Source organism: Leptidea sinapis, chromosome 19 (assembly GCF_905404315.1).
Source record: "Leptidea sinapis chromosome 19, ilLepSina1.1, whole genome shotgun sequence".
Lineage (NCBI taxonomy): Eukaryota > Metazoa > Arthropoda > Insecta > Lepidoptera > Pieridae > Leptidea > Leptidea sinapis.
In genome coordinates this window covers 2,820,898-2,848,393 of record NC_066283.1, presented here as the reverse complement: position 1 = coordinate 2,848,393, position 27,496 = coordinate 2,820,898, and the positions used below count along the sequence as shown (strand labels likewise).

The window sequence follows — 27,496 nt, the reverse complement described above, 5'->3', positions numbered from 1 at the left end:
AGTAACATCTCATAATATGATTTTAGAGATGATACGTCATGAAGGGTTAGTCAAATAATTATATAAATCGATCGTCATCGGAAGTCATTTCCATATCTTTATATCTGTGTTTATCGGATTTGTAAATCATAGCAATTCACTGAAGGGACAATTTAATTTAAAATCTATTGTATGAAATAAATTATGCTTTATGTTGTGAATTGTATGAAAATAATAATAGGGAGTAAAAATAATTAATTGAAATATCCTTTGTTCTGGCTATGAATATGCTGGTATATTTGGCTAAATAATTTTGTCTTAGGGAGAGCTCTTATTACCAAGGGAAATTCTCCTATCCCCCAGACAGACATCAAGGTTCCATGATCCCGATAAAAACCTACTACTTCTACTCTTCTTCAACTCGCATCAGTCCTTTCATAAAAGTTCTCTTATTTTCATTTCATCTCATCCCCCGATTCAATGGTGGAATGTACATCTAAGTCAAAAACACAAGTTTGTGAGTTAACCGCTAAAAAGTCTCCCTTTGTCGTATCTCCTCGGTTTGAGATCACTCCTCTAACTGCCACAGCTCCTATCATCATCAGCGTCGATATATCGAGCAACATACGGTGCCATTTGAAAGGAATTGATCCCGGTTTTTGCCCGTGGGAGGCTCCTTTGCATAGGATGCCGGCTAGATTACCACAACGGCACCTATTGCTGCCGTGAAGCAGTAATGTGTAAGCATTTTTGTGTTTCGGTCTGTAGGGCCCCTTAGCTAGTGACAAGTAACTGGGCAAGTGAGACTTAACATCTTATGTCTCGAAGTGACGAGCGCTATTGTATTGCCGCTCTGAATTTTTGTGTTTTTCAAGAATCCTGAGCAACACTGCATTGTAATGGGAAGGGCGTATCAAAAATACCATCAACTGGACGTCCTGCTCGTCTCGTCCCTTAATTTAATAAAAAAAATCGAAAAACAATATCTTTTAGTAGTACTCCATATTCCTTGTGGTACCAATTCATTGGGCATTACCCTTAGGGTCTTTAATTATAATTAATGTTTATTGCACTATATCACATTGTAATCCATTTTTTTATATGAAAAAACCCGCTCAGTTTCTTGCGCCCGTTCTTCTCAGGTCTGAGGCAGTCTATTTTGAATGGGTGGTAGTTTTTGACGTTCAATAAGTGATTTTGAATCCTATTTTGAATAAAAATATTTGAATTCGAATTTGAATTGTGACATGGAAAAGAAAATAATTGCAAAGAGTTTATATTTAGTTATAAATGTTGTAACAAGCCAGGAAAAACTATTTTTATATAATATATCAAAGTGTAAAATGCAAAACAAAATTAAAGTATGGCATTAAGATTGAAACTTAGTCCTTCTTCTTATCAAGGTTCATCTGCTCCAAGGTAAAGCAAGCGGCAAGTTGAAATTACTTTTAAATTAAATTTGAAATGAATTTAAAACGACTCCGAGACTAAAATTAAAATTGGATTCGCTTTTTTACAATTGAATAAAATGGATCCTTCGTAGGTAATCTTTTGAATGTCGAAATATCGAAACCGACCGTGAGGCTCAATTTGTGGTTGGCCAATCTGACGCACATTTTCACAAATAGGAAAAAATATGAATAATTCCGGTTAATCGATTCAGCATATTACAAATCTGGACGTTTATAGTAAATAAAGAATAAAGGGATGTCTCCAGAGGTTAACTACATGAGCTGAATATTTTTCGTGAATAATTTCTAGGACCATTCCGTACAAGCATATACGTTTATGAGTATGTATGTTTGTTGCAGTGTTATGTATGTGTTTACATGTATTTATGTATTCACCAGTGGGAGGCTCCATTGCACAGGATACCGGCTAGATTATGGGTAAGAATTTTTTTGTTTCGGTCTGAAGGGCGCCGTAGCTAGTGAGATTTATTTATTTATTTATTATTTATTAAAGCCTATTACAATATTAAAACTATTACTAATTTATTTACAATATTTTTTATATATCATCCCACTGCTGGGCAAAGGCCTCCCCCTTCTTTTTCCATTGGTCCTTATTGTTTGTTGTGCGCGACCACATCACTCCTTCGTAATTTACTAGGTCGTCTCTCCATCTAGTACCAGGTCTACCTCTTCTTTTGGTGTCTAATGGGTACCAGTTTGTTGCAATACTGCTCCATCTTTTGTTACTGGCCCTGGATATATGGCCTGCCCAATTCCATTTTGCAGTTTTTGCGATTCGTATTATGTCTGTAAGTTTACTTTCTTTCCGTATTTCATTCTTTGTTATTTTGTCTTTTAGTCTAATACATAATAAGTTTTTTTCCATATTTCTTTGTTTCACTTTTAGTCTTTTCGCTTGGTGTTTATTGAGCGCCCAGGTTTGGCAGCCATATGTTAGCGAGGGAGCGATACAGCTGTTAAATGTTTTTGATTTTAAGCTGAAAGGAACGTCTTTGTTTTTTAGTATATGTTTCAGTGCCCAAAATTTATTCCATCCTAGTTGTATCCTCTTTTCTATCTCTATGTCTTGCCAACCCTTAAATGTTACTGTTTGACCGAGGTATGTGTATTCATTTACTTCTAATGTTTAATCATCTATCTTTAAATTCATGTTCTTCCACGTTTTTCATTACTTTGGTTTTTTCCATGTTCATTATGAGTCCAACTTTCTTGCTTTCTTCTTCTAGATCTTCTAACATTGTCTGTAAGTCTTTAGGTGTTTTTGAGAAAATAACTATGTCATCATTGCTGATTTTACCAATCTAAGATTCCACTCCATCCGTCTTCAACGCATTCCATACTGCACTGTGCTCTATAGAGTCAAAGGCCTTATTAAAGTCTATGAATGCTATGTAGATAGTTTGTTGGTACTCCTTAGCTTTTTCTATTATTTGTTGGATACATTGCAGGTGATCACTTGTCGAGTATGAGCTTCGGAATCCAGCTTGTTCTGGTGGCTATTCTATGTCTATATAGGTGTTTATTCGTTTTGTTAAAATCTTTGAGAAGGTTAAGGTATGGGCCTGTAGTTATTGATGTTATTAAAACCTTTTTATGTATTAGAGATATTTCTGTTGTTGTCCACTGGGTTCGACTTCGAGAATTTTATTGAAGTGCTAATGAGATTACTGGGCAAATATGACTTAATATGTTATGTCTCAAGGTGACCAGCGCATTTGCAGTGCCGCTCAGAATTTTTGGGTTTTTCAAGAATTGAGTGACACTGCATTGTAATGGGCAAGGCGTATCAGTTACCATCAGCTGAACGTCCTGCTCGTATCGTCCATTACTGGCATAAAAAAAAGTTAAATGGCGCCCATATTTTTTATTTAAACTTCTAGCAATACATCGCCAGAAACTGCATTCAGTTCCAACTAGTAGTTACGCAGGATGCGAGTACAAACATACAGACAGTGTGGTATAATGAGTTTGTTTAGGCATGGTCGCACTTACCTCATTGATATATTGAAGTGAATGGACACTATTTTAAAACATATAATAAAACTATATATTGTGCGAGGGGAACGATGTCTGGTCCATGCGCCAACTAGTGATAGGGTGCTGCTTGTGGTGGTCAAACGATCGAACTGGTCATTTTAGAATCCTCATTACTTACTTTGGTTCTTCAAAACCGCCTGTTTGATTATCTATTAACACGGTTTTACTCACGTTTTTGTCGGTGGCGGTACCGACTAGTTTCGGACCATTCGGAGGTTCTTCATCAGGGTGAGTGTGGTGGGCTCGCGATAACGTCCCACCTCTAATGCTCAGAGGAGCTGTTCAGGTTGATTCCATCCATGACTCTACGTCAAAATTCAAAATACCATCCGCATCACATTGACGTCTGGTATTCTACAAGCACGCATTTTTTAAGAAAATTCTTGCCTCGCACAGCCACTTTGTGGAATCAATTACCGGCTGCTGTTTTCGCGAACCGATACGACTTAGATACATTCAAGAAAAGAGCATACTCCCTTAAAGGCCGGCAACGCATCTCTTGACACCTGTTGTTCCGGATGTCCATGGGCGGTTGCCTCACCACTCCCCTCCCATGAGCCTATTGCCCGTTTGCCCTCTTACATTAAAATAAAAATTGCTTCAACATTTCCAATGGTATAATTGAATTTTTTGGGAGAACATTTTCCGGGTATACAATAACATTTATTAAATCTGTGATAGGTCAGTCGGTAGTCGAATAATAGAAATTCGAAAGTATGAGGGAATGTCGTCATTTCATTCCTATCCAATTACGTAAGTCTGTAAAGCATATCAGATTATACATGAAAGCTTTTGTTAATTGAAGCGAACTAAAGAGCTTTTTATTATATCTACGTTTTTGATCTCATTTTATCTTGAGTTAGTTAAGAATATATATTCTCATTTTTACCAATTTTAACCAGGTTTGGATCATGATACCATAATTTATGAGATTTCTTTTACCTTGAATGACGTTGTACCGAACGTCATTTGTATTTGATTGAAGATATTTGCGAGTAGTTCGAACTTATTGAACCATGCTTTGTCCACAGGAAAAATCTTTCGTGGGAACTTTTTTTTATGACAAATAGGGAGGAGACGAACGGCACTACAATTGCGCTCGTCACTTGTAACACTAGAGGAATCAGAAAAGCGTTGCAAAACCTTATTATATCTCTGGTTATATATATTGCACTACAGACGTTTTCGAAAATGCCTAATGTCCTATCCTGTATCCCGTGACCACGTGTGCAAAATAATATGATTGGTGTTGTTGTGTAGTCGTTAAAGAGTAACAAACAAATAAGCAAACTCACATTATTTTTTATTATCTTAAATATTATAAAGAGGAAACGTTTGTGTATTTGTATGTATGTCTGTAATATATATATATTGTTTTATTTTTAATAATATAAACGTAACTATTATGCACAACTAAACGTACATCCTCTTTCATTAGCTATTAGAAATAAGTCCAGGCATAATGCTGTGAGCAAAGCAAAGTAAAATACACCGTATATAATGTAATGTTTTCACACAAAAACTACTGGACCAATTTCAATTAAGTATGTAGAAAAATACAAATATCTAGGATAAGTAGTCGATAAAAACTATAAATTAAAGTTACACGTTGACGCGTTATGCATAAAGTTGAGAGCTATTTTAAGCAAATTCTATCAGCTTAGGTCGTAACTAATAAACAAACACTTCGTACTGTACTATGCGTTAGTTGATTCGCTTATCAACTACGCTGTCGGTCTGTATGGTCGTACATACAATACCTATACTAAAGAGGTATACATCTTGCAAACCAGATTTATTAAATATTTGTTAAGCAAAAACGATACAAATAATTGCAAAAGGTAATTATCGAAAACTATATTCACTAACTAAAATACTACCTGTTGATTTAAAAGCCAAATACCAATAGATTTTTATTTTAATGATAATATGAAAGTTCCTTCATCAAATAAATATAACTCCAGAAGCGTGATAGAGGGAAAGTTAATGATTCCAAAGATTAAAAACTATATAACATATTATACCATCGATATTACATTGTCTGAGGCATACTTTTTTGAATGGGTGGTAGTTTTTGACTATCAATATGTGATAATATATTCTCTTATGAATAAAAATATTGAATTTGTAAATATAATCTTACAACTTGTATAACTGTACATTGTATTACAAACATACGGTGTACGGGAAATATTGTAATTAATATTAGCGTACAAACCTATATGTCTCTCTTTTTTACTACATTAATGTGTTAGGTTAGTTTATATGTGTAGCACATATCAGTCTGTATGTCATATTAACACCCAAGAACGGCTTGATACTGATGAACATTTTTAGTTTCGACAATAGAGTTGATAAAGGATATAAAGATTATTTTTTTCTTATGATTAACATAAGTAGCGACAGCCCTCAGGGAAAATTATAAAAATTGGTCCTACAAATTTTTAAAATTTCCTCCTCTTTTTGAATCTTTTCAAATTTGAATTATCTCGAATAGTTTTTGAGATATTGGCCAAAATATCAAACCCTTCTATTGTTTATATCTATTCTAATTCTTGCGAGTGGTCTCAGAAACTATCTATCTACATGCCATTCGAAATCGAATGACACCTCAATCATAATTTTCGGAGAAGGCGAATAAATTTGTTTGTTTGTAGACGATCCAATGATAATTTTTATTAGATTCTAACAAAACATAAAACATGTTAGTTTCATATATTCTTTGTCCACGGTGAACCTGTTTCGTATCGTCGTGGGTCACCGTGCAGGTGGTATTATTTTTGTAAAGCTCGTTTAGTAGGTAGCTGAAACATTTCATTCGCTCTAATTATAACATTTATATAGATTTGATTGAGTGCTCTGCTTGTGACAGCGAAGACAAAGGGCTATTAGGGCCATCTGTAATCTGAATTATAGAGAATCCCTTAGCAATCGCTTTAAATATATTATTTATTATGGTATTCGTACATAATAATAATATAAGAAAAGGTTGTAATAGTTGTAAATAAAATGTATGAAAACATTCAAAATAAAGATATACATACTATCAATACAAGAAATAAAGCAAGACTCGGTTAAATACAAAACTCATTTGTATGTCCCAGTGTCCAGTTATTCAATAATGTATGATATGGCTCTTCCTTCTATGTGCGAAAAGAACGATGGTTGGTCCATGCGTCAACTCGTGAATCATTTGTATGTCCAAGTGTGCAGTTCTTAACTTATGTATGCTATGGATCATTCCCTCTATGGGCGACAAAAACGATGCCTGGTCCATCCGTCAACTCGTGAACGAGTGCTGCTTGCCAAACACAAACAATGAATTCAAATTTTAAAGTTTGATGCATCCAATATACGATGATTTATATCATTACGATAGATACAGTTTATTTTTTATTACTTTTTTGATATTTTAAATGCTTTTTAACTTTGAACACGATTCATAGATTTGATACAATACCTGATAATTAATCTCTCCTTGCAGCCCTTGTGTAAGAGAATGTCACCATAACATTAACATGGCACCATTATTACCATGACGTTATTGATTTTGACATTTGACTAGATGTCATTCTATAAGTATTAGTTGAGTTTTATTTATTAAGAGCGTTAGTTTTATTTATCAAGACCATCAGCTCAAACCAAAACGCAATAAAATAATAATATTTAAATCATTTTACAATAGGTCGATAACAAGAAAATCTCCCGTTAGTTTTATGGGCAAAAAGATCTTGATGTAGAATAGATCTCCACTTTTTGATTTCTATTATATTTTTGTCAATCTAGGAACCACCTTCACTCGAAGGTGTAGTGAAATGGTGTTTCTTTAAAGTTCCACATTACACCAGTAATGTACTGGTAAGATCAGCTCAAAACTGGAATAAAATTACCTTATACTGCCTGGTTTTTCTGTACATCATTATACCAGTGGGAGGCTCCTTTGTACAGGATGCCCGCCAGATTATGGGTACCACAACGGCGCCTTTTTCAGCCGTGGAGCAGTAATATGTAAGCATTACTGTGTTTCGGTCTAAAGGGCGCCGTAGCTAGTGAAATTACTGGGCAAATGAGACTTAACATCTTATGACTCTGACGAGCGCAGTGCTGCTCAGAATTTTTGGGGTTTTTGTCAGGGCAATGGTCAGGGCGTATCAATTACACATCCTCCGTTCTCGTTTGGTGAAGACGTGTTTTAAGTTTCAACGCACGCGTTCCGCCGCTTTGCTTAAGCCGACCAAAGATATACCGTTGATATACTGAAGTCTAGAAGTGACATTAAACCAATTATAATGCTTCGTTCCCCGGTAAAATCGTCATCACTAAGTGACCTCACTGAGACAGTCTCAATTAAAGATAAACCTGTACACTTTACACGCAAAAGGAAAGCTGAACCCGTCCTAGAAGCAATAGAGACCCTTACAGCAGATATGAATTCTCAATTTAAAAAAATGCGAGAACAATTTACTTCCAAGTTCGATGAACTAAAGATGGAGATGGCCACGCGGGATGCAGCAAATGAAGTCAAATTTCAAGAACTTGCCACTAAAGTAGAAGATCTACAAAAGATAAACAAAAAAACGTCACTATCATACAATATATGCAGGGACAGTTGGAAAACATTCAAAGGTTGCAGAGGCTGAATCATGTCGAAATACGAAACGTTCCTGTGACTCCAGATGAAGATATACTACAAGTCGTTAAAAGCATTGGATCCAAAATTGAAGAGAGTATCCATGATGGAGACATAAGAACTGCCCACCGTTTACACAACAAAAACAAGGAAAAAATGCATATAATTGCAGAATTTAACAGCAGCACCAAAAAAGAAAAGTTCCTAACATCTTTTTAAAAATACAACAAGGCCCATACAGACAGTAAACTCAACGCAGATGCTATAGGAGTGCCAGGTTCTGAAGACTGGTTCCATAATATATATGTCTGAGCTCTTAACACCTAATGCTAAGCAATTGTATTATCAGGCTCGAATGCTGGCAAAAACAGAGAACTATAAATTCTGTTGGGTGAAGAATGGTAAAGTTTTCATTAAGAAAACTGAAGAGTCAACTGCTATCCTCCTTCGCAGCACCCAACAGCTGGACTCTCTAAAGGAGACTGGCAATGAGAATATCTTGTGACTAGCCTGTAAATCCAAAACATACGTAGGATATCTAATTACTCAACCTGTCATATATTATAGTTTTATTTATAGTATTAATATAAGTATAGTAGTCTTTACATTTTTTAATATTACACGTTTTAGTATTAATATAAGTATTTACAATATTATGAAAAATATATATCTATACTATGTACAACTCAAGGTCAGATACCCAAATGATAAGATGTTCAGCCATTTAGATGGCACCGAGTACGGTCTCCTCAGCATCCTCTGTATCACAATGGCAGAGGTCTTAATGCCAGCTGATATAACATAATTATGTCCTCAGACGTAGTTGACTTGGCCTTGGACATTGATCATTTGTCAATATCCAAGGCCGTTATTATTGAGAATGCAGAGGAGTGTAATCGGTATTTCACACATGGCAAGAACGACTCACTGACTCTATTGACACAAAATATTAGAAGCATATATAGGAATATTGATGAACTAAATGTTTTGTTAACAAGAATGAAGTGAAGTATTGATATCATCATACTTACAGAGTGCTGGCTTTGTAGTGATAGGACAAACCCAGTGCTTTCTGGATATAAATCGTTCAAGACATCACGACTACTAAATCAAAATGACGGACTAGTGACGTACGTTAAAAGTGAATTGTCTTTTTCAGTAAGCGAGCCCCATCTCATTGAGGCGAACTGTCTGACTCTTACATCTGGTGATACATGCATAATCTGTATCTATAGGCCGCCAGCTTTCAGAGATACAAGCAATTTCATTTCATCACTGGATGCATTATTGATACAGCATAAAATGTATAATAATATAATTATTGTAGGGGACATCAATATAAATATCAGTCCTGATAATATCACTACCAAAGGACAATCCGACGAATTTTTATCCCTAGTTGCTTGCCATGGTATTCTACCAGGACATACATTTTCAACCAGAAACAACAGCTGCTTAGATCACATTTTTCTTAAAACTCGATGTGACAATATTGTAGCTGTGATTAAGACAGACATTACGGATCATGCGTCAGTCCTACTTAACATCTCAAAGACTATTATGCGACATAATATTGAATATAAATCTGTAAAAAGAATTAATTATGAAGCTGCACTAGCAGAGCTACTAACCACGGACTGGAATTTCATTACTGATTCTGCAGATGCTAATATAGCAACGAATATGTTTCTCAGCTACTTAGCAAATGTAATCAAACAACATACTGTCGTAAAGAGAGTTGCAAGCGCTAAAAGAAAAATAAAGCCCTGGTTAACCCCAGGGCTAATAAGATCAATCAGGAAGCGAGACAATCTGCATAAAAAGTGTCGAAAAGCTCCTAATAATAATGAATTGCAAAAAACTTACAGACTTTACCGAAACATGTGTAACTCTATCCTCAAAGCAGCCAAACGGAAATACGATAGGCAACTACTAAATAATTCCGTACATAAAACTAAAGATATGTAGGATAATATAAAACGAATTTGCAATTTTGGTAGTGGTAAAACTAACGAATGTAAGGAACTATTAAGCTTATCATCTTCTCCAATCGATTCTGTAAATATTGTAAATAAATACTTCGCCACAGTAGGATCCTCACTTGCAGCAGATATATCTGCTAGTCTCTCAGCAAAGCCAATGGTGGAAAAAGACAATAAAAAATCTACTAAAACTCCTGAATCATCGTTTGCTCTCCTTCTTGTAAATGAATGCGAAATTATCAGCACAATTAATTCACTCAAATCTCAAAGCGCTCCAGGATGGGACGGAATATCAAACGACTTTTATAAAAATACTAAATTTGCTATTTGCAAACCCATTACACACATTTGCAATACTTGTTTCTTGACAGGAGTTTTCCCCACTGCATTGAAAAAATCTATTATATGTCCCATTTATAAAGGTGGAGATAGAGATAGTGCTTCGAACTATCGCCCAATTTCTTTACTTCCTGCACTATCCAAGATTATAGAAAAGATCATAAACAAAAAATTGGTGATATACCTAGAGAGTAAAAACTTGTTATCGAATAATCAGTTTGGTTTCCGGCCCAAAAAATCAACTTTTACCGTAGTAACAAAAATAACATATAATTTAGTTAATAACCTGGATTCAGGTAAAAAATGTTTGGGCGTTTTCCTAGATCTCACGAAGGCATTCGACACTGTCTCTTCTCCCAACCTTTTACATAAACTAGAGCAACTCGGTATAAGGGGTTTTCAGCTTAAACTTTTTGAAAGCTACCTTACAAACCGCAAACAAGCGGTTAAAATTGACCAATATCTTAGTGACGAGGTCTATGTTGACTGTGGAGTTCCGCAAGGAAGCATACTCGGGCCAACGCTCTTCACTATATATATTAACGAACTCTGTAACATGCAATTACCTAACACTGTCATCTCAACATATGCAGACGACACTGCATTAATATTTTCAGGAAGTACATGGACAGACGTTAAGGAAATAGCAGAAAGAGGGTTATCCAAAGTATCTAATTGGCTAAAACGCAACATTTTGACCTTAAATGTAAATAAAACTACCATCAAACAAAAAAAAATTACTAATAAACAAATCCCGTTCTTATCAAATTCTCTATATAATAAAATAAATAAAGATCTAAATATTTTTGAAATGACCACAAATAAACTCAAACATGAAGTTCAAAACTGGTTTCTAACAAAAGACTATAGAGAAACTGAAGAATTGTTAGAAATTATAACGTAATACATTTAAAATATAACATTACTCTTCTTAGTAGTAAAACTTAGTAAGTAAAACTACTTTAGGATCAATAAATAAAATCCACCTTAAAAAAAAATATATATATTAATAATATACAACTTATAACTGCATCTTGTCGCATCTAGTAGCTGCTAATACTGTGTTGATTAGTGTCGGTATCAATTCACTTATTGTTTTATTGAGGGTACATGCAATTTTAATACAACAGCGAAGTACAATTTATTTTGTGCAATTATTACCATTTTTATTAGAAACTGTGGTAATAATGTAGTGTGTTTGATTATCAATTGGTAGACATCCTGTTATTTAATTAAGTGTTACAAACCAAATATGTGAATCAGGTTAGCTACCTAACTACCCAACTGGCGAAATGGTCTGGGTATGTACCGAAAGTAATTCTGCTTTAATTAAATATCACATTACACGTATCATTTACATTACATCAGTTGACCTAAATAATTAATATACGATATTATTTATTAATAAGTACTTATATTTCAATAGGTTTAGGATACATTTAAACTTGTTTAATTTAAAACTAGGTAATAATTTAGATACCTTACGTTACTAATTAGCAAATAAGCACATATTCTTTTAGAAAATATTATATCTATCTATATTTCATACACATAAAGAAATATACAATCATATACCCTCACTAGTATGTACATAATTATCTGGTGGTATACATACCGACCTACATATTTACTCATTACTACTCATACCTTTAAATTAATTATATACTATATTATATTACTTATTTATTTTTCCTTTCAAAATTATTAAACTACTTCTCATTTTGTGCATTATAATAGTCAGACATACACATTCTTGAACTATGGAATAACAGACCGATACACGGGGAGTACTAATATTCTAAACACAGGGAAACTTAGTTAGGAGTTAGAGCTCAGCCATGTACTAGTAGATTGTTGTCATAATGTAGACTACATACCTACCACTCCAGCAAAATATCAATTTTCTGGGAAGGCACCAGCTTTTATGTCTGCTTCACATAAAACCTACTGTCTGTATGTGCCTAAGTTCTTTAAGAAGTCCTAGCAATAAAAACTTCGTACCTACTTGTCTAGATGCACTAACCAAACATAAGTATATAGGCTTCTTAATGTTTGTATCTAAAGGTTGTGATGTATAATGTTGTGTAGTAGGTATTATGAGTATGTAGTAGTATGTACATGGCTTTTTTGTATAATACGTTTTTCTTTTGAGACAAAATAAAAATAAAATAAAAAATAAATAAAAAATAAAAAAAAATTACCATCAGCTGAACGTCCCGCTCGTCTCGTCCCTTATTTTCATAAAAAATATATTATGTGCATCATTGATGCCCCAACTACGCCATTCGCAAGAAGCTTTTTCGAAAATACTCGAAGCGAAAGTAGAACACATTTCTTTCTAGCTTTGATTCACGCATTTTACCGCGAGACGCGTCTTATCTTCAAATCTTCGACATATCGTACGAACGACTCATTTCCAAGAGAAGGGCATGAATTTTAGTATGGCAAAGCTTATTGTGTCATCATACACTTTAGTAGTTATAACAAATGAAACAAGAACAATTTCGTAATAATCCATTTTATTTTCAACTATAATCAAGAAGATAGACAAATAGTTTCAATTCCAATAATACATATTAATATAGACTCTACATCAACAGTACATACTACCACCACGGACGAGTAAATAAAGAAGGACTCCGCGCCGTGATTAGAAAGTGAAGCAACGTTATGCTAGTGTGTGTGCGGTTACTGGGGATACTAGTTACACAATTTTTTCTCCCTTAAATAATCATATATGGCCATAAATACTTATAAAGTATCGTTTTTACACTTTTTCACAACGCACGACGACACGAGACGCAAACTGATCTGTCACATACGATGACAATTCTCATAATGGCCGCCAATCGGCCTGTAGTAGTGTAAGTGTGTACGTGGGTGGTATTTAAATGTCAATCGTCTTGTTTTGCTACACTGTTATGTAAGGTGACACGGAGTCCTTATTTTTTTACTAGTCCGTGACTACCACAATAGACTAAGAAGAATCAGACTTTGAGATAATATTAATACGACGTTATTTCATTTTAACAAGTTTAATTGATGTTCTAAAAATAAACATAACAATAGAAAAAGAACATATTGTCACAGAATAGACAGTCATCTTAGTTGGAATTGAAAAGTAGGATAGCTATAATTCAACTTAATTTCAGTGCTTTGTACCTACAAGACATATTTGTTCATGGGTACATGAATCAAACAATAATAATAATAATAATAATAAACCATATTTTAAATGAATTATTATTTTATATCTTTAAACGAACAACTCTTGTTTATATATACTTATACAAGAGCTGCTCTATATAAATATAATCTCGGAAACGGCTCCAACGAATTTATTGAATTAGGCGTTACTTTGCGGAAATCCATAATTATTCAAATGATTTGAATTTTCTTTAGTGTTAATTCCGCCAATATTTGACTCTCGTGAGTCTCGTGCCAGATTTTGGCGAGACAACACGTCCTGAGGATGCCTCGTGTAGAGGCGAAACACGTATCGAATTGTTTAAAGACAAATATTGGCGGAATTAACACTAAAGAAAACTCAAATGACTTTGTAAATTTGCAACAAGATTTGTTTAATTTTGTAAAGCAATATAATCAAGCCTTCAAGCTACAATTAGAGACGGTCGGAAGAGCAATTGGTTGGAGTGACCAAGAAGCACACTCTGCCCTCACACTAGCGCTCCGTGACGAAGCACTTTCTGTATTGCAAGCACTTGCCGCTGGGAAGGAGGAAGTGTATTGGTGTCACTGTGATGAATATAAACAAAAGTTTGCATCGGGAAAGTGATATTATCGTCAGTACATTGATTATACTACTAATTAGTATTTTCTTATTTCTTTTTCAAATCAAACTTGGTGAAGTAGATTATGACTATTTTTATGCAATAAATGTGTAAAACGTAAATTTGAAGAGGAACAGTTCTCAGTTCCCTTTATTTACCTCGTTAATAACTTGTTTATTTGATTTGCAACTTATATAATTGTGGTTATGACTAAATTGTATCAACATAACAACTGCAAAGCCAAACTTGTATTATGTACTAAGAAATGTGCTGGATCTGTACAAAAATATTTTTTCCGAGGGTGAACTAATGTTCTTACAACGCGAGCATAGTTTCAAAACTGATGCAGACTTCAGAGAAATAGTGAATGTATTTATCAAAGGAAGCCCTTTGATGTAAGCTTCCCTGTACTGTACTGTATTCAATCTATTCACAGCCACAAGCTCCTAGATAGGCTTAAAAGCTTTCAGACTAGCTTTCTGCTTGCTGTTATAAGAAAGGAACCCTAATTTATCTGAGAAAACGTGCGCAATTTCTTCTACTACTCTTTAATGTTTTTTTTTTTATAAAAATAAGGGACGAGACGAGCAGGACATTTAGCTGATGGTAATTGATACGCCCTGCCCTTTACAATGCAGTGCCGCTCAGGATTCTTGAAAAACCCCAAAAATTCTGAACGGCACTACAACTGCGCTCGTCCCCATGAGACATATGATGTTAAGTCTCACTTGTCCAGTATTTTCACTAGCTGCGGCGCCCTTCAAATCGAATGCTTACATATTACTGCTTCACGGCAGAAATAGGCGCCGTTGTGGTACCCATAATCTAGCCGGAATCCTGTGCAAAGGAACCTCCCACTGGTAAAATTATGATCACTCGAATCGAAATAATGAAACTTATGCTCATTTCTGATATCTATAATAATCATATTATAAGGAGGTGAAGCTTGTTACTTTAATAATGATGGGTAATCTTTGAAACTAATAAATCTAATAAAAATAATCTCGTAGAGAGCTAATTCTGAGTGATATTTTAAGATATTGTATGTATATGTATATATAAGAAAAATAAAAAATAGTTCTTAACGTTATACTAATCTTAAATCTTTTCTAATTATGATGTAATGACGCCAATGGGCCCCCAACTCAGCATAGTTGTGGTTTCGAAAGAATCCACAACGCTGGTCTTCCGTGGACACCCAGAGAGCTCTACTAACGCGTAACAATGGAAAATCAAATTGAAGTAAAACAGATAAGTTATGTGTCGACTATGAAGTATAAGTATGAAGAGAATACTTATGAAAATTATTTCATCAAGAAGAAAAACATTGTGCAGATACAGATTGCTCTATACAGTGTACCAATAGAATATAATATTGTTAAGAAAATAACCCAAAATAAAAATACACTCTTATATAACATTAAGTAGCGACCGCATTACTGTTATAATCTCAAACCTTTTGAATGACATCATTTGCCCGTCTTTTGAGCGTGTGCTCAAAAGACGCGTAAATTTGTCACTTTTGATGGTATATAAAATAGGCTATTTTTGATGACTGCAGCGAAGGGAAGAAATCACTGTTTAATATATATTTAGCAGCCTGATTAGAAGAATATAAACACATTTAATTCCAGTTAGCGGTGGTAGGGCATATTGGATATAGTAATCAATTTATGCTTAGTGAAAAACTTTATTGTTTCTTAAAGAATAAGGTCTCTGGTACTTGAGCTTGTATAATTAAAACAAAATAACGTCGTATTACCTAAATTTAATCAACCAATCAACAGATATGCGGGTTTGCCACCAAAAGTTCAAAAACTAACCACAGTATTGGCTATATGTAGAGGAAGTTAACGTTATTAAGGTATTTATTTAAATATAGAGAAAATGTTGAGTATACAAATGTTAGATGAAATTGTCTGCAGGAGATATAGCAAATAAAAAAGATTGTTCAAGGACTTCCGTTGGAAACCTGAAGATCATACAATACCTCACTGAAATTAGTTTTTCTTTAGCAGTTTATGTTGTGCTTGCAGAAATGTACGCACAGAAATTCAAAACAATCATTGCTTCAATGTCGCTGCTGCAGTGCCGGATTTGGCAAGCGCATGGCCCGTAACAAATTCTTTCAGAGTCCATGATCTATATTGGAATTTACCGAGTAAGTCCAAGTAGTCGGTTACCGAGTGTGTGACGTGGATTGCCTTAGTAGGAAGTTCTAACGTTTCACGTTTTTGTGAAATCAAGTAAATTCAAAGTACTACATATTAACAAGTTTTAATAAAAAGTTAGTGGGTTTAATAATGCGGGGCCCTGCTTGCGCGGGCCCCATAGTATTTGCTACTCTTGTTACGAGGATAATCCGGCACTGCGCTGCTGGTAATATTTTTATATCTATAGATTCTAATGGCACACCCCTGTTGATTGGTAAGACAATGACAGTATTAATACTTATAATTATTTACTTATCACATAAAAAAGTCGTAGAAAGTTTTGTATTTAGAAAAATAGTGAACACTCTAATAACAAGTAACATTATTATAATACGTCTGAAGTTACACATTACCGTTAAGAGTGACTACACACTAATAATACTGATATATTTACATTTATAACTATTTAAAAGAAATTCTACATACGAGAAATCAACTAATTAGATGAGGAACATAAGAAATTGAAAGTCAACATACAATATAGGTATTCATATTTTTTCTTCCTCATTGGCTGAATTACATTGATAATAAAATAGAACCTAAATAGATCCTTATTTATATTTTTCCTTATTATACTTTTTCCTTCACAACATTGCCTTAGGCCCAGTCCACACATAACGAACAACGACGAAAGAATGCAATATCAATAAAGACCTGTATCATAAGCTAGTGAAAGATTAGGGAGACTGTTTGAAGAACGACGGTTCTTTATGTGTGTACACAACCTTATACTATACATTCTTTTCTGTAATGAAAAGGAGAATTATTATAAATGTAAGTATTGACCGGCGTTACGGGGCGTAAAATAAAATGTTAGAAAACGAGCATTCGTGAAGTATGTGAGGGAAAACAAGCGATCAATAAACTGTACGTGGCTTGCTTCGATTGCTCTACGATCTGTCGGTTTTTTGGCGAATCCTTTATCCTCCCGAGGACAGGTACTCACGCACACGTTACAGTTCCATTTAGATCGAATTGAAAGGCCATGGTAAGTAGGAAATGAAACTATTGCAACATTTATCAGTTTAATTCATTTTTATTTAGAGCTTAATTATACTACATATGCACATCTATTAGATCATTAATGAAATCTGTTTACTAGCAGTGGCCGCGACTGCTTGTAGAGGAGCGGTAGTCATAAACAATAGCGATACTGTATTTTTCTTGAATGGATTGAATAAAAATTTTGAGAAATTAAAGATCCACGCAACTTCTTTATCCAACATTTTGACTGAAAGTGCCAAAAAGTCTGGAGCAAAGAGTTTAAAACGACCATTTTGTAAGAATTTATGTTCGGTGTCAATACAAAGTTACGTAACGCTTCGTACCGCTGGTCAGTACTCAGCTTAAGAAATGAACGCCGCGGTTGTTTCTTTAACATATTCTCTTCGATTTAACAGGCTGTCGATTTAGCAGGTGCAATGATCTTCCTTACCACTGGGTAACTCGTTAAATCGTGTAATTAAAATGAAATACATCGGCATTATTTATATTATAAATGATTATGACTACTAATAGCAGGTGGGATAAGAGAAGATAAGGAAATCTTTTTAAGTCTAGCATTAAGTATTGCTATTCGGATAGGTATAATCTGGTGGTTAGAATATTTAAGGGGGACTTTAGGGTTATATAAATTAATTTGGTACATGAAACGAGAGACATTATCAACTTATACATAAAATAATTAGTAAAATAGGTTCTAAATTGGCAAAGAAATTGGATGACATACACAAAATATAGAGGTGACGAGAACCTCATACTTTTTTGAAGTCTGTTAAATATGGCAGTACATTTACAAGCGCATTTAACTACATTTAGGTACGTAAATAAATAAGTGTATATTATAAATAGTTACATATTTATGCAACTGTTGTTTAGGGGTATTAAAACACGAATGTGGGTATCACATGAGTGTTTTAATACCTAATTATCAACAGTTGCATACAAGAATTTATCTACACCCTCTCTATAAAATATTCTGAATCAGTTAGCTTACTGCTAACATTAAAAAAGCCAATCAGTAACCATAATATCATCCAAAGGAGTGTTATTATGTAAATGGATGGTATAATGTTGTACTGAATTTCATTACAACACTCGTTTGGATGATGTAATGGATATTAGAACATTTGGTGTTTTAATGTTGGCAATCAGCTCACTGTTTTAGATTCTTTAATAGAGGATTTAAAGCATGGTTGTGGATAAAATAGTTTATGTAATAACTACTACACTTCTGCTCGTCATTTTGTCAACATGGAATTTGATTTTAGTTTATTCACTCTCTTCGCATTACTAATTATTTAAATTCTCTGGATAGAACGTCCCCTATATTACTCTTGTCTCAGGCTATGTTTGACAATTTTATCAATATCGGTTGCATATTTTTTATAGTTTAACAAATAAAATGTTGTGATAATTATATTTCTTAGTCTTCGGTATATAATTATAGTTATATATCAAAACAATAATTAACCATTAATTTTCAAGCACGTTCGGTTTTTTTTTCTCTTCTTAATATTCTAATGTATTTTTTCTCGAATAAACTATTATTTACTTTGTGAAAATTGTTGAAGCAAGTAATTGTTTGTTACATTTAGTACAATATTCTCTTATCTGTATCGTAATATATACCTAATGCATCAATGTAAACTACTGATGGTATTTCTAAATAAATAAATATATATTTTATTCATTTACTTTAATACTGGTGACGCGTCGAAAGTGTCACCTAATGATAACTTATTACTATAACTAATTACTAAAAAAAAGTAATCTATTTTAATTTGGAATGCGGTCACGGCGAAAAGATTCTAAAGGCGAAGAGTAAGCAGAAAACACGCAAACATGATGTTTTTAGACAAGTTTTGTGGTGAAAGTATAGCATTTCGAGCTATGAACACTATTTAATCGTGTTACACATATCCTTTAGTCTTATTTGTAGGTTGCTAATGCTTGCTGTTGGTTATAGTTAACACTGCCGAGCCTTTTTGCACTACCACTTTTCTTTGAAGTTAAACAAGCTTTTCGGCATGGCGTTACCATTTGTTTGGAACTTCTCTCAGAAAAGTTATTCTTATAGCTTGTACTTATTTGTGTAGGTTAATTTATTCAGATTAGTAGTGAATAACGAAGATTGTAAACATGTAAACTGTTTTCCACGCAAGAATTTTGAAAATATTGGCTTTGTTACATAGATGGCGGGCTGGCAGCCTCATATCGCTCAAGGTCGCTGGCATTTAGTGTCGCCTTAAGAGAAAACCTAAGCTATGCTCTCACGTCCCGTGCGCCTGCAGACGCTACCCGCTCAGTTGTTTTGGCGCCAAACCCGGCGGGGCCACTTGAGATGCTCTAGCCGCTTGTCTTACAGTTAGCTAGAGGTATCATTATGCGGTTTATGTTACGGGTTGCTAGATAAACAAGCTTGGTTATTGTAAGCAAAAAACGTGATTTGTTTAAGATTCATCTTAGCCGCTCATTCAGAGTTGTACGAAAAATTGTGACTAATTTTGCTAAACGCGTCAAAATAAAAATATTGCAATTGAATTCTTTGTATTATTTTTAGTAAAGTGGACACGTTATAATATAATCTTATCATTTCTTTAAAAAAAAATTTTCCAAAAAAAAATTCACAAAGTACACAAGATAAAACGCGATACCGCTTCATTTTAAAGTACCTATGGTCTAACAAGGATATCGTATACGTTTTGGTTGCTACATTACTATCCGAAAAAAGTAATCTATTTTATTTTGGAATGCGGTCACGGCGAAAAGTTTGTATAGAGAAATATCTCCTTGCGCTTTCGTTTACTTTAACTGCGTTTAAAATTTTAGTTACGAATATTTCCCAGCTAAAAATCGAAATTCGTATGAAGATGTTTAGCCAGTTCTTATATAGAATGATTTTATTATGTTTAGTGCTTAGATTTAAAAAAAGTTTTCTTTTTATTCGCAAATCAAATCGCAAGCTATTTAGCAGTTGATCAAATAATCTAGCTCTAAGTGAAACCGTAGATACATTAATATAAAAATATTATGTTACAATTACTTATGATAGAATGGAAGAAATTGATTATATTGAATATATTGATTCTTTTCTTACCTATTTACATATAACACATCATAGGTAAATGTTGCCACTTAGGCCCGATCCAGACTATGCTCTGAGTTTCCCTGCGAGATCGAAGCAGAAATAACCAAAGTCACCGATTGCGAAAATTAAGTGGCAGTGGGCAGGGCACATAGTTCGATGGCAAGTGGCCGTTGGGGCAATAAAGGCCTCCGGGTGGCCACGTACCAGAAGACGCCCGAATTTTGATAGGCCCGCCAAAAGATGGACCGATGCTTTGGTCAAAATCGCCGGAATAGGTTGGATGAGGGCAGCGCTTAAACGACCGTCGTGAAGATCTTTGGGAGAGGCGACTAAGGAATACAAGGAAGGGCAGCAGCATCTTTGTGATAGAGCATCACCATCAACTGCGATCGCCAACCCACCTGCAAAGCGTGGCGATTATGGCAAAACCTCCCAAATTACTAATAGGGTAGTTATATTCAATTAATTTTGTTTTTAATTAGTCTTCTGTGTAAAGTTTGTCCAGTGCAATTGTTAGATAACGATGGCTCATTCGTAAAACGAACCATGCTGATGTAGACGAACTAATGTAGTAATAATGTAAAAATATATAGGGATTGAAACCGTTAAGCTAATTTTTTACATTACAAAATTTCCTTACGGTTAAAACCGCCGATTTCTCATTCAAACTACTTCTCAATTCATGTTTCTTAAGATAGAAAAGGATTAAATTATGATTATTTAAATTCTCTTCTATTAACGCCATTTTGTTTCCAATATTGGTGGATAAATATCTAAATCATATATATCCGATATGAATGGAATTAAATATCAAACGGTTTGTTATTAAAAAGAATCGATAAAAGCACATCAGATATTTCTACAAAGTTATAAATGTTTTTAACGAACTATTAACATAAAAGTCCCAAGACTTTAGTTAACGGTTTCACACCCCTTTAGATATATGTTGATAGTTATGTTAATTGACGTACAATTAGCAACTAGATTACTAGCCGCCGACGGACAGTAACAGATGAAATTAAAACATTCATATAAATTAACAATAATTCAAAGTCTATTATTGTATACCCTCATAAGAAGCTCGGACGCGAACATGAGGCAAGAACATTTTGTTTTAGCATTTGGAAAATAATTATTTAGCAAAATAGTTAGAAACACCAAGTTCGTAACACAATTTTATTAATTTTAGGAGGCACTTAACTTAAATACGATACTCCATTCTTTTAAAGTTTTGTGATATGCTGTTATTTGGATAGTTTGTACTGAACACTTTCTCATTGCGTGGCGTTGTATTCAAAGCGTGGTCGAAACACAACTGAACCAAAACTCTGCCTAATATACGCGTAGGCAAATTTTTGCTTCAGACAATTTTTGATTGTAAGTCTAGTTGTTTATTGTATGTCAATGATGCAACTATACTTAGATAATTTATACGACTAGATAGTCTCTTGGGGTTAGACAACCAATAATAAAAGGCGAAGAATATTAGTTTAGTGTGCGTGACAAACTACGTCTTACAAGAGCGATTTGTGGTGACACATTGTGTAAGTGTGCGTGAATTGCTCAGAATAGAGGTTAATCTAAAGTTATTTTTTTTCGACATTTTCACAGCTGTTATAGACTATCTAGACGTATAAATGAACAATATACTGAGTAGTAATAGAATAGTATATACTGAGATTTTTAAACGCTCATGTGATACTAGTATCATGCTTGTAAACTCTTCCTTTAATAAACGAAAACAAAGCTTTTGTTTCGACAATTAAATTCATTGCATTATTCCATGGAACACCTATATTAGTGTTTTAATAACTTTTATCTACACCCATGCTTTAAGTCCTGTATTAAAGATTCTGAAACAGTTAGCTTATAGCCAACATTGAAACACCCAATGTCCTTGGGTGGGTTATGGGCTGCAAGACAACGATATATTTAATACATTATACTTTCTTAAACATACATAAATACATATAGACATCCATATTCATCATATAAATGCTTGCACCTACCGGAATTCTAACCATAATAATAATTATTACATCATCCAAACAAGTGTTGTAATGAAATTCAGTACAACATTACATCATCCGTTTTCATAATAACACTCTTTTGGATGATATTACGGTTACTAGGACTGGCTTTTTAAATTTTCCAGTAAGCTGTTTCAGTATCTTTTATAGAGGATTCATATTATGGGTGTAGATAAACTCTTTTATGCAACTGTTGATAATTAGATTTTAAAACACTCATGTGATACTATTATCAATAAACCCACATTTGTGTTTTAATACCCCTTATTACATAACAGTTGCATAAATAACTAATTGTATATCCATTTCAGAACTATAATAGTGCTGTATAGTCTTATACCATGATATTTATTTTCAAGGATTAATTAGCCAGGAATTCATTTCATTCAGGACTTTTTAATAATAACACAACCCTTTTGGTGCTCAAACACAATAATTATTGGGTACCAATAGGCAATTAATGACAGATTTAGTTTAACAAATTCTGTTACACCGTTTTAAAGCTAGGTCTTTTTAATTGGTATCACATCGGTATACAAAGTTACAGAACATGAAGATTCTCGCAGGACTTTGACTTTGAGATATCGTTGATGCAGATCTTCTGCAGCAGTTCCCGGGCGATGCTGAGGGAGATGTGAGTACGAGAGCTGGACATCTTCGAGGGTTTTGCCTCCTGTATTCAAACGTCAAAAGATAACTCGAAATTGTTTTCCAATAATACTAAAATTACAGATTCGAAAATAATAAAAAATCCAATATGTAGCCTAAGCAAAGAATGAAGCTTTCTCCACTAATTTATTTAAACACAATATATCAAGTTCAAATGTTTTTATTCAAAATAGGATGTGACATCACTCATTGAAAGTCAAAAACTACCACTCATTCCAAAAGAATGCCTCAGACCTGAGAAGAATGGGCGCAACAAACTCAGCGGGGCTTTATTTTTCATCATTGAATATGTTTACAAAGTAATATTGTACAATTAAAGTTATTATTTAGTAGCCTGAGGGCGGTTGCTCCATTCCCAATCTGTGGAATCATTAAGAAAGTAATTTATTTTATAGTAACCTATACCACACAAACGTTTTTTAATAATCCTTTCGAATATCGTAATACTTTTGTTTTGAACATTTTCTGGGATATTGTTGTTAAATCATATACATTGCCCCACAAGTTTAAAAATAATTCATTTGACCAATTTAAAAAATATATTCACTAGCCAGCCAGACATGATATTTATTTATGTAATGACTCTTGAAAATTACTTGATCAATTATAAAAGCTGTCATACAAAAATCAGATCAATACTTTTGCAGCAATATATGCAAATTATGACCTCGCTACATGAAGAATATTTTAATGAAAAGTATTTTTTTGGCAAATGAAAATCCAAATTTTGTGGGTGAAGTAGACAAAATCACTAGGCAAGTGTGGTTTAATAAAAACCTGCAGGTTTCATCTACCCATTCACACATGAGAAGCGATGTCGCTGGAATATACAAGTAATGAGTAAAATTACACAAATTAAATTTTAAAACAAAATTTATGACCGATGCGGGACTCTAACCCGCGACCTCTCGCGCCCTTATTATTATGCCTTTGTTCAATTCGTAGGTTGTGGCTTCATCTCTTCATCAGATATATCAAGACTTATGAACTTTACTTCACTCGAACTGTTGGCTCAGTGGAAGAGCGCTCACACGGAAAGTGAGAGGTTGCGGGTTCGAGTCCCGTAACGTTCATAAATCTTGTTTCTAAATTTAATTTGTGTAATTAATCCGAGAAGTGAGGGTTATCACAAAAAATATTATCCGTTAAGTACAACCACTAGTTAAACATCATTTTATATCACCCCTAAATAGTATTTACCTGTTTCCCAACTTTCTTTGCCTGCTTCTTCTCTCTGTTCTCTTTTAAGCGAATCTGTTTGAGGATGCCCACCAAGAGTTCATCTACGTTGTGCTGGATTCCAGACGATGTCTCTATGAACTTGCAGTCCCTTGTTGTTGCGAGCGCTTTTCCTTCTAAAATTTATTATTTTTTTATAATTGAATAAGGGAAAATGAACTGTCATTCTTAAATAATTTATGGGTATAGATATAGCCTCTTGGCGCCGAATTCCACCTTCGCACGACACGCCACAAATTAGGATATCATACCCACCATCTGGATGTGTTGCAGTCCTCCACAGTGCGCTATTTCAAGGAGTTTTCTTCCACGTACAAGTTGAAAAACCCAAAAATTCTGAGTGGCACTACAACTGCGCGCGTCACTTTTAGACATGAGATGTTAAGTCTCATTTGCCCAGTAATTTTACTAGCAACGACACGCTTCAGACACAGTAATGCTTACACAATAATGCTTCACGGCAGAAATAGGCGACGTTGTGGTAACCATAATCTAGCCGGCATCCTGTGCCTTCCACTGGTAAAGATTTTTTATTTTTTATTTAAACGGGTTACGGGGACAAACTCCATGCATATAATATGGCAAATATTAAATGATGCCAAAGTTCTACACCAGGTAGAAAAAGGCTAGAATACATAAGTTCGACGTGATTGGGCCATATATACCATCACTTTTATGGCAGACGATAAGTTTTAACATCAGTAACTCTTAACATGGGTGTAACTCCGGGTCATCGTTTGGCTCCCTTATTAATTTATCCCCCTACAAAATTCTGTTTATACAAAATTTCTCGCAGCACTAAATAAAATCTAAAATAATTGACCTCTACTAATAACTGAGCAGATTTATATAAACCATTAGGCTAAGATGAACTAATTACATAATTTAATATAAATCTGAAGTTTGTTCGGACAATATCAACTAAATATAGTGTAGGCGAGTTTTGGGAGATAGTACACCCACAAGTTTTGGGATATTCACCCTTTGTTAGTTAGTCCAATGACAAATTGTAGAATAATTTACAGATATTTGATTGGGATTTTGGACATTGCTATTGAAAATGTCAAAGAGAAACTTAAATACTTGTTTGGAGGAATTAATTATTATGATCTACATTGCATTTTAATACCAGCATATTAGTAGACTTGTTTCTTTCTAGCATTACAACTTTAGATTGACAGTTCGCTCATCCCAGTTTCTTCAATGATGACTGCGTAATACGTTTCACAATCTTGATTTAAAACCGGTGATTTATTTTATACATATATAAGTATAACAACAATTAGATAAACTTTAAAATTATAAGTTGTTTTCTGATTTTAAAATATTATTAATTGAAGCTTGAGTAAGTTGTCTGTTGGTGTGGTTTTTTGCATTGATTCTATACAGGGTGTTAAAAAATCAGGGTGTTAAAAAGTAGTGAGAACAAACAAAAATATTGATTTTCAGGAAATAAGCACATTAAAAAAAGTAAAAGAAAATGATTATTAACGAACCCATTTATAAAAGTTTGGACACGTCGGCCTGCGGCCATTTTAATTTCCCCGCCCACACACACATTTCATTCATGTACCCTGCGAAGGGCGTATGAGCGGTGGGAAAAACGAAAGTTTTGTTTTAATAATAAACATCGCCCACCTTATTTGTTTGATTCGCCACGCTGCGCAGATGATGCTAGCTTTTCGCCATTGGGCCAAGGTCAGGGCGATGACCTTAGTTTTCTGGTAGAATAAATAAGTAAGGGGTTCTAAAGTTATCAAAAATACATTTAATATGAAATGTTCTTTTTACTGTAACATTTAATGTAAGGGGTTCGATTTTTATTTTATTTTTAGCGATGTCTTCGCATTCTACTTCATATCTGTGTCAATTATCGTACAGGGTTTTTTGACATTGTGTATAAATATAATATAGACTTATTTTGTAAATTCTCATTTTAATAAAATTTCTTTATAAACGCACGCCATTTTTAATACACGTTTTTTATTAGCTTCACCTGTATGTATGTTTGTTTGAAACCAACTCATTTGGGCGCGATTTTGACCCCAAGCTTCGTAAATTTATCGACGACCAATGACAATACATTAATTTGATAAAATTATTCCTTTTTTCAATTTGCATTTTTTTTTGTATGCTTTTCTTTAAAAAGTGTGTCTTCTATTTTTTTTGAACTATAAAACCTGTTATTCCTCAAAACAGCATCGTAAGAACTTTATGTTGTTGTATAAAGATTTTGATACAGGCCAAAGAATATATAGAATATGTATAGTTTAGAAAATTTTGCATATGAAATTCTATTTTTGTTTACAATGTTATTGGTTTTGCAATCTAACATATTTCTTAAATTTATTTTTACTTAAATGAATTGGGTGGAAAGCCACAGAGTCCACACTAACATTAGTTGTTTTATTATTGGGCATTTGGGCTGGTGAGACTCAATTAGAGGAACTTCCAACCAACTCATTGAATAGGCACTGGGTTTGAGAAGCCTTGGGACTTTGATCTGATGTTTTAACAGAGTTAATAACAACCTCAGCTTCATATAGCTGGAAATTTAAAAGGAACTGCCTCAGCATTCTGCTACGTGGGTATAATGCCAATACAGCGCTGATTTTCAGCAGCCTCCTGGTGATCAATGGAGTAAATACTATTGTTAACGAATATGTTTTTTTAAATGTTCCATTATTATTTTTTACAAAAGATGAAAATTTTAATTTTGATACTACTGTCCAGAATATAGGTCCTTAAATTAATATTTAAATATCAGTAATTGTATGTTTTGAGTTTCTCTTTGATGATAAACCACTTACCATTGGTCGTAACCTGCCTAGCCCTGGCTAAGTCAGCTTTATTACCAACCAGCACAACGCTTCTGTCAGCAATGAACTGTTCTCTTGCCAAGTAGGCCAGAAGCTCGGCCGCTCGGATGAATGAGGTCTTGGCAACCACGGAGTATACTATCACGCAAGCATGCGGTTCGTACGTTGAGAGACAATTTTCCACCTGAGAGAAAAACAAGCGT

The 27,496-nt window shown here is 34.0% G+C and overlaps 1 protein-coding gene across 3 annotated transcripts in view; it reads right to left on the bottom strand.

The window, feature by feature from the left end:
- Window positions 1-22,980: 22,980 nt before the first annotated feature.
- LOC126969896 (GTP-binding protein REM 1-like) overlaps window positions 22,981-27,496 on the bottom strand; it is a 101,356-nt gene continuing 96,840 nt past the window's right edge. For 2 of the 3 annotated variants that reach the window (XM_050815513.1, XM_050815515.1), the window contains 3 exons: window positions 27,285-27,477; window positions 24,436-24,590; window positions 22,981-23,239 (listed from right to left, as the gene is read on the bottom strand). In XM_050815513.1, coding sequence (XP_050671470.1) covers window positions 23,108-23,239; window positions 24,436-24,590; window positions 27,285-27,477 — 480 coding nt within the window. In that variant the 3' untranslated portion in view covers window positions 22,981-23,107. The remainder of the gene's footprint in view (window positions 23,240-24,435; window positions 24,591-27,284; window positions 27,478-27,496) is intronic. The other variant, XM_050815514.1, reaches the window with a different exon arrangement.